The 8,318-nt window shown below is 38.8% G+C and overlaps 2 protein-coding genes across 2 annotated transcripts in view; both read left to right on the top strand.

The window, feature by feature from the left end:
* The window catches only part of c8h5orf34 (chromosome 8 C5orf34 homolog), a 7,071-nt gene extending 4,060 nt beyond the window's left edge, over window positions 1-3,011 (top strand). Inside the window, exons 2-11 of the mRNA XM_037680690.1 lie at window positions 77-166; window positions 235-459; window positions 524-780; window positions 853-945; window positions 1,941-2,061; window positions 2,141-2,232; window positions 2,323-2,392; window positions 2,489-2,586; window positions 2,670-2,716; window positions 2,833-3,011. Coding sequence (XP_037536618.1) covers window positions 77-166; window positions 235-459; window positions 524-780; window positions 853-945; window positions 1,941-2,061; window positions 2,141-2,232; window positions 2,323-2,392; window positions 2,489-2,586; window positions 2,670-2,716; window positions 2,833-3,011 — 1,272 coding nt within the window. The remainder of the gene's footprint in view (window positions 1-76; window positions 167-234; window positions 460-523; window positions 781-852; window positions 946-1,940; window positions 2,062-2,140; window positions 2,233-2,322; window positions 2,393-2,488; window positions 2,587-2,669; window positions 2,717-2,832) is intronic.
* Window positions 3,012-5,314: 2,303 nt separating this feature from the next.
* The window catches only part of LOC119414045 (rapamycin-insensitive companion of mTOR), a 38,452-nt gene continuing 35,448 nt past the window's right edge, over window positions 5,315-8,318 (top strand). The window contains exons 1-3 of the mRNA XM_037681156.1: window positions 5,315-5,381; window positions 5,507-5,554; window positions 7,981-8,078. Of these exons, the coding sequence (XP_037537084.1) occupies window positions 5,333-5,381; window positions 5,507-5,554; window positions 7,981-8,078 (195 nt within the window). The 5' untranslated portion in view covers window positions 5,315-5,332. The remainder of the gene's footprint in view (window positions 5,382-5,506; window positions 5,555-7,980; window positions 8,079-8,318) is intronic.

Here is an 8,318-nt window from a genome sequence, read left to right as displayed (position 1 = left end):
TGTGTGTGTGTGTGTGTGTGTGTGTGTGTGTGTGTGTGTGTGTGTGTGTTTATATAAATATGCATTTATTTTACAGGAGATGATGGTTGGTGCTTTGATATTCAGGAATAAGTATGCCAGCCGACCATATCTGCCAGAAGAACTCATCCCTGCTGACCACAAGAAGGTATTCCTCCAAACCCCTCAGCTTTTATGCAAACTATGAGTTTAATGATGAGAATTTCTCTTTGGCAGCCCTTTTTCAGCCTTGAACTGGATGTTACTTGGCCTGAGTTTTCATCCTCTGAGGCTGAGCCCGGACCTGGAGGCAACATCACTGTCCGGTCAGAGGAGGGACGGGCCTTGTTGAACCTGTCGCCCTCTGGGGAAGAATTCTCTGTAGAATTCACATGTAGCTTAAGTCAGCCTCCAAACCAGCAACAAAATATTCAGAGTTTACACAAGGATGCTCAGGAAAAGGTAATATTAAATATTTGTGTGCTTACATCTCAGATTCAATGGGATAATTAACTTGTCTTCTCAGCCTGAACAGAGGTACCAGTCCACCACAGTGGTTCAGTGTCACTCCTGCGGTGCAGTCGCCCCCATGTGGAGCTACCCTCTGTCCTTGGTTCGACATCAATGGACGTCTCATTTCTCTAAATGCAAAGATGCAGAAGGAACCAGTAGTTCTGACCAGGCAGATAAGAAAAGGATCATATCTGACTTATCTCATAAGGAAAGAAAGGCCCGACTTCCTCAGGCTCTGCCTCTCACATGTTCCTCACCTCACTGGCACAGGTTTGTGGATTAATAATAAACACGTCAAGCACCACTAAATTAATTTCCTAAAACAACTTCTACCCTTTTCAGGTGGAAGTTTAAAGACCCTCTGGCCAAAGAAGAGGAATCAGACCTTCCAACAGGACTTGTAAAAATATTGTGGTGTCAAGGAGTCATCTACAGGTGCAAGTTTTTAAAAGTTACCAACGGCCTAATAAGAGTTTAATGTTTGCTACGAAAAAAATCACCAACGGTTGTTTACATCAGAGGTTGTACTTTGTCTTCTGCCTTCAACTGAATGTTAAATATATCCAAAAAGCACAGAAAAAAAGTCTTTAAAATAGTTTTAAATATTGTTTTTTTTTTCTTTTTAAATCAAAAATACGCATTTTGTTTAAAGGAGTATTTAATTTAAAATGGTACACATTTACAAAACCACTAGTCCTTAGTGAATATATTTTATTCTGTTCTTCCTGATTTTACTTTTAAGTGGCAGTGAGCATTCAAGGCTTCTTTAAGGACTGATCTTTATATATCGTAGTTATGTTTGTTGATTTATTGATTGCTCTATAGTGCTCACGTCTGAGCAGGAAGTTTAAGATGAAAAATGATCTAATATAATCGCTGTACAATATTTAACTACTAGTGAAAACAAAGCACATGTTTGCTTGCATGTCTCGTACAGTATAAACTGTTGAGCATGTTTGTGGAGGGTCGGGGACTGGGCTTGTTTTCAGCTTTAGAACTTGGTCCTCTTGCAGTAGTTGAGTCCACCAGGAGCTCAAATGAGTTTTTAGAATATTTTATAGTCAAATGAGGCCATATGATCGTCCAAAATGGGGCCCTGAAACGGGACAATGGTTCCAAGAACAGCAGTGAATCTGCAACAGAATGGCCCAAAATGAAAGAAGTAAGATGTTGCATTGTCCCGGTTATAGACCTGATCTCAGCCAGGTTATAAAACCGTGGTGGGATTTAAACAGAGGTGGGCATACACAGAAGCTTGCTAGCCTCAAAGAGGTTTGTTAAAAAGTGGGACAAAAATCACCTAACGATGTCAAGCAATGAGGTCATGGAGAAGAGGCACATTTTGCTGGTGAAGGAGCTTTGGTACATAAAACTAGAGTTTTATGAGTCTTTACCGACATCTCTGTGACCATTTTATATTTGCTGTGTAGAGTACTGAGTGGAGCGGTCCCAGTCATAGAGATTTTCCCAGGAGATGAGTCCGTTATCCGCTCTAACGGGGTCCTGAACTCTTATTTTACTCATCGCAAACCTAGACTCCAGGAACAAGAGGTAAAATTCAGTCTTTCGTCATAGACGCGTTGTAAAATCCAACTTTCTTGGATTACTCTCGTCTCTGTCTGTTTTACAGGTAAAGGACTTAACTTACCATTTAAACAGTCTTCCTCCTGATGTCCCTGGACAGGTGTACTCTTTGCGCTCTATTGTGAATCGTGCAAGTAGGTAAGATGTCACTTGATTACAATGTGATGAGTACAATGGGTGTATTTACAGGTATTTAAACATTTAGTATTTTTTGTTCCATTTTTTCAGAATCCTTAGTTGCTACAATCAGGCCACGCTGTCGCTGAAGCATCCTGCGACACCAAGCTGCGTGCAAGAGGTCTTCCCTGCTTCTACTGCTGGATTGGTTGATATCTACAGCATAATTTTATTCAAGCTTCATTCTTTGTTGTGATGTGATATTGTGTGTTTGCAGGACAAACACTGTTCTAATCCAGCAGTGCTTGAACAAAGCCCACCGAGTGCTGTGCTTATAGAGCAACACATGAATATACCACAGGCAGCAGATCGTCAGTAAGTTGTTTTTAATCACTTTATTTTAAACACCCATTACTCAAATAGCTATTAATTTCATCCATTTTCCTCTTCGACCTTAGCTCTGATTTTGTTGCTGCAGAACTGGAGAAGATAAAGAGATTCAACTGTATCTTTCAACACTTAAGACAATGATTCAAACTTCTCTGCAGTGTTGTGAAAGTGCAAATCATCCGTGTTTTTACTGTGAGAATTAGTGTATATCCTTTAACATGCCATGTCCAGTTCTGCTGGAAAACAGCCACCTGCTGAGAACAGAGAGCAAGCAGCGAAACTCAAAAGAAAGTTCTGCTGAGATCACCCCCGAGCCTGTAAATGAGGACCACGTCACTGAAGCTCTTCAGAGGACCTCTAAAGCCATTCAGGACATTGATGCTCTCATATCTGCTGCAACACTAATATGAATAAGAAATAATACATGCAGGGGATTTATTACAGTCTATTGTAGCTCTGCACCAATACGTGGACAGACTTTAAATTATAGAGATTCATGTATTTTAGGTTAAGTTTAATTTAAAAGTTAAATTAAGATTCAAGCAACGTTCATTTTGTGTTTGTTAGTTATTTATGGTTTTTTTTTTTTTTGTCAGCATCTTGAGCAGAAACAGAACATTTATTCAGTGAAAAGTTATATGATTTTTAAGTGGCATAAAAACCCTTTTTTTTCTGTGACATTTTGGATGTTTTTATTATGTTCTGGGTACCAACTGCAATTTAAACTTTAGGAAATAAAAAGGATATGAATGGGAGGTGGGTGTTAAAAATGTCAGGCCTCAAAATGTTTTTTTTTTTCTAATAAAGTGCCACATATAAAGTATCATTGGTAGTGTAAATCATAAACTGACGTCTTTTTCAATAAGACTTTTTATTATACTTCAGTACAGTTTGAAACTATCAGTTTGTATTAAAAGATGCAGGAACTTTGCAAACGTGATACTTTAATACCAAAAGGTGAAACATCTCGTTGCAATGTTAATCTTTCAGGAAGAAACATGAATGTAAGAAGTCAGGAAGCTGACAACAAATGTGCATTATTCAAAACCAGAGTAGCATAATGAGCCTAATCGCCTCGAGCACAGAGTAGGTCAAGCTGCTGCACTTCTTCATTGGACATTTTTTGATTTTCATGTGTGATCGCCATCTACTGGTGAAGCAGGGTAGTGAAGTCTTGTAATGCAGATTGAATTCAATATCTCCACATCCCCTCATTTGCACAAATAATGTTAAGTGTTGGCAGAGATCTGTTCACTGGTATGTTTAAAACTTTAACATTTTGCCACAAAATCCATCAAATATTTTGTTTTTCTCCCACCCTCTTATGTGTCCAGTTTGAACTTTTCTCCTTATAGCAACTGTTATTTGATCTCTAACTTGATCCAAGCATTTTCACTGACTTGAATTGTTTTTATGTTGATATTTCACAGATGGTTTTAGTAACGCAACTAAACTGCATTTTTTAAGATGTAGACAAATTAAGTGATATTCTGGACCTACTACATTGTAATTTTGTGCACAAATGTTGTGATTGGAATGTATGACGTTTAAATGTTGCATAGCTTAGGTAATACCAGACTAATGTGAACAGTTTACGTCTTAAATACACTTTAGTAATTTAGTATTTTTACCCCCAAATAAAGCAATGTTGCTGAGGTGAGCTGGAATGGGAAGCTCAGTCCTCACCTCCTTCTACAGGTGTGCAGTGGAGAGCATCCTGTGCTCCAGCATCAACGTGTGGCATGGAGGCTGCACTGCTGCAGAAAGAAAAGCTTTGCAGAGAGTGGTGAAGGCTGCACAGAAGTCTGTTGGAGTCGGCCTCCCCACCATCACAGACATTTACACATCTAGATGCAAGAAGAGGACCACCTGCTTCATGAAGGACCCCACTCATTCAGCACACACTGTTTTTGCCCCATTCTCTGTATTCCCATCTGTTCACAACAGACTCATGTTCAGGTTGCTGTTTAATACACCATATTATATTACATTATTATTGTTTAGCATACATCTTAAATCTTTGTATACAATTTCTCTTTTTATACTTTATATTTTTGGATGTAACTGGGACCTTGAATACACAATTTCATTCCACTTCATGTACCACATGTGATGCGAATGACAATAAAGAACCTTAAATATCTCTAAAGCATGTTTTATAATAAAGAGGGTATTAATGTTATGTAAAATAGACAAAAATATATTGTTTATAAACATTTAATCTCACTGTCTGTGTTCAGGGTTTTCTGTTTCAATAATGTTAACATACTCAGTAAAGTACATTGAACTGTTGTGTAATGCATGCACTGCATTATATTAAAATTAATCTACAATGTGAAGAAGTCAGTTTGTGTTTGAGTAGTCATTAAAATGGTAAGCACTAATAATAATTACGTTATTGTGAGTTTATTTTTGTGTTTTTACCAATAATTAAGCAAAGTGTGAGTTAATTTAACAAATGTATTTTTCATTTAGTTTTGTTTGAACCTACTATTTTAAATTTCATGTCGTACTGTGTTGAAATTCACCAGTTCTGCTGGTTTAAACAGCTCTGATCAACAGTCTCCAGGTCAGATTTGTGTTTTCTCCATTGCTCCATTGCTTTGATTTGTCAATATGAGCTGATCTCAGATCTGTAGTAAGCCCACCACAACTAGTTTGCGGGGCTCGGGTTGTCTGTATTCTCGCGAGACACCACGAAGTTTCCGGTGTTGTGTATGTTCCTGGAGACATGGCGGCCAGCTTCCGCGGCCGTCCTATCCGGAGTCTTCGGATGCGAGGTAAGCTTGAGCAAAATGAATTCAGTGACAGCTGTAACAGCGGTGTTCTGCAAAGCAGGTGTCCCGAGACGAGTGCTGAGCTCGGAGTGATGTGTCTGTGTGCGCGCTGCGTGTGTTTTTGACAGGTCGGAATGACAGCGGGGAGGAGAACGTACCGCTGGATCTGACCAGAGGTAAGCAGCGATTATTCAAAATGGATCAGGGCACTTTACTGCGAGCCCTAGCCCCAGTGATTGAAACGAAGCGCTGTGTGCAGATGTGTTTTGTTTGTAGTTTTCCTTTTGTTACTTTCCCTGTCTGTCTCGTGTAAATACTATAAAAGCATTACCAACGATTAACAGGCGCGCAGCTAGCTAACTAACGAGCTGAGTTAGCTGCCTCAGCTAGCCAGCCATGACGACGCGCTGTTGTTTTGGTGCCTGTGAGTGGGAAACAGAGCCTCTTATTTAGCCAGGGAGCTCGTGCATCGGTCATGGCCGGCTCCATGATGACAAACTGGGTCTGGTGAGCGGCACATATGGGCGGTTCTGATCCACAGCTGCTCAGCCGGGTCAGATTCACTGCACACCGGGTTTGTTTACACCGTCCTGAATAAACACATCCTGATGATGCTGCAGCAACCATGTCTGCAAGGACTGCTGAATGAATTCTGACCATTAGGCTAATTAATCGGTAATCTGTAATCGATTAGGACTTTAATCTGTGGAATATTATTAATGCTGTTTTATTAGAGACAATAAAAATAGGCGGTGTTACATATATAATAATGCAACTATTGTATTGAAGAGCACTTGTAGCCAATGATTCAGTTTGCATTTTGTGTTTCTGCTAAGGATTGTAACAACGTCAAATTAATGCAGAATATATTTGTTTTTCTCAATCAACCAAAACTAAACTAAAGCAATAATAAAACACAAAATATACAGATAAAAACAGGAGACTAATGCATACAAAAGGAGAAAACTTTTAACCAATTTATAACCTTCTGTGCATTAATGTTCACAGATTTGTCTTTGTGTGTCTTAAGAATATAAAAACTCTTGATAATTCATCCATCCATCCATTGTCTTTTTACCCGCTTCTTCCTTTTTGGGTCACGGGTCACTGGTGCTCATATCCAGCAGTCACTGTGCGAGTGGTGGGGGACACCCTAGACAGGTTGCAAGTCCATCACAGGGACACATAGAGACAACCATTCACTCTCTCACTCACACCTAGGGACAATTTAGAGTTAATCAGTCTAACATGCATGTTTTTGGTCTGTGAGAGGAAACTGGAGTACCTTGAGAAAACTTTTTTGAACATCCAGAGGACCTGACTTGACTTTTTTTTAGATTTTTCTAACTGGATTATTGAGCATGCATCAGGATATCTTGAGAAAACTCACGCATGCACGGAGAGAACATGCAAACTCCACCCCCAATGGCAGCGCAGCCAGGATTCGATCCGGCGACCTTCTTGCTGAGAGGCGGCAGCTCTACCAACTGCACCACCGTGCTGCCTTGATAAATCAGTTGTTTTTTTAATTGTAAACTTTAGGACCTCTAAGAAAACAAGATTGTTCAAATGTTGTAGTTTATTCTCCTGTATTTCTGTCTTTTAAAATCATTTTGCTCTAAACCTTTAAATCAAGGCAATAACACATTTACAAATGTGCAATAAAGAAAAGGTATGACAGAATCAGAGCATGCATTTATGACTGAACAGCCTTTACAGACGAACATGAATTTATAACATTCAAGCAGTCAGTAGTTTTGGACACCATCGGATTATGAGCTGCAAATTTAAGTTGCGAATTCAAAACAACACTTAATGTTTCTAATGTGTGCAAAGTTCTAGTAGTACTTGTCTAAAAATGCAAAAGTCAAACCATGTCTGTGCTCAAGAGTTAAAGATTCTCACCTGCACAAGAGACAAAAGCACACACTTTATCAAGTCCACTCCGAATGTATTTCATACAGTATTAAATGAGGGTTAATGATGAAGGATTGATGAGGCTCTAAGTCAAACAGATACATTGATGTAAAATATTTCTTACTAAAGGTTTAGTTTTAAATGTTTCATTGTGCTTTTTTATTCAAATGACAAAATCTAAATAACCAAAACAGTGTTTTTCTTATTTTTGCACAGTTTTACAAAATCAAAAACAATTAATTTACTGTTTGCAAAGTCCTTCAACCCGTAAAGCTGCTACCTGCAAACTCATTTTGTGCTATATATATTTAAAAAAAAAAACTTTAATTACTGAGGCATATTCTTATTGTTTGCAGCTTTTACTGCATCTTCTCTGCTGCCAGAGCTGCAACTGCTCCTTCATTGTCAAGGAGTACTCTGTTTTAAAACCGCTTTCTTTTTGTGAGTAACATTTAGAATTGTAGTCGGCACATGAGATTAGTAAGGAACTGAAAACAAAACACTTATCTGCTCCAGTCTTGTGTTTCACTCTCTAGGTCTTGTTTTGACTGTACACTAATTTAGTTCATGCCGCTGAGCCTACTTCCTTCCTGTAATGAATCAATTACAGGTCCTTACCTAAGATGATGGCGTGACTTGAGACCTTTCTTTAGTTACGCTGCATTTTCTTCACATGTTTCTGCAGAACCATCAGAAAACCTTCGTGAAATCCTCCAAAATGTGGCCAAACCTCATGGAGTCAGTAACATGCGAAAACTGGGCCACCTGAACAACTTCATCAAGGTAACTCTGTGCAGTTCCAGTCATCCCACTCCACATTTGTTTTGTCATTAACGTTGTCATCACTGAAATGTAGTGACAGCTATACATGAAGGTGGTTTCTGTTTGAACACCTTTAAAGAAACCATATAAACCAAGTTGGCTCTTGTTGTGAACATCTTCCGTACCTATAAACATCAGTCTTTTTTGTCTTTTTGAGTCTAATGCACTGTCAAACTCTGTCTATTAATTATTTTGAATTAG

Source organism: Nematolebias whitei, chromosome 8 (assembly GCF_014905685.2).
Source record: "Nematolebias whitei isolate Nwh7 chromosome 8, NemWhi1, whole genome shotgun sequence".
NCBI lineage: Eukaryota > Metazoa > Chordata > Actinopteri > Cyprinodontiformes > Rivulidae > Nematolebias > Nematolebias whitei.
Note: the sequence above shows the minus strand (reverse complement) of the source record. Positions and strands in the feature narration are given on the sequence as shown.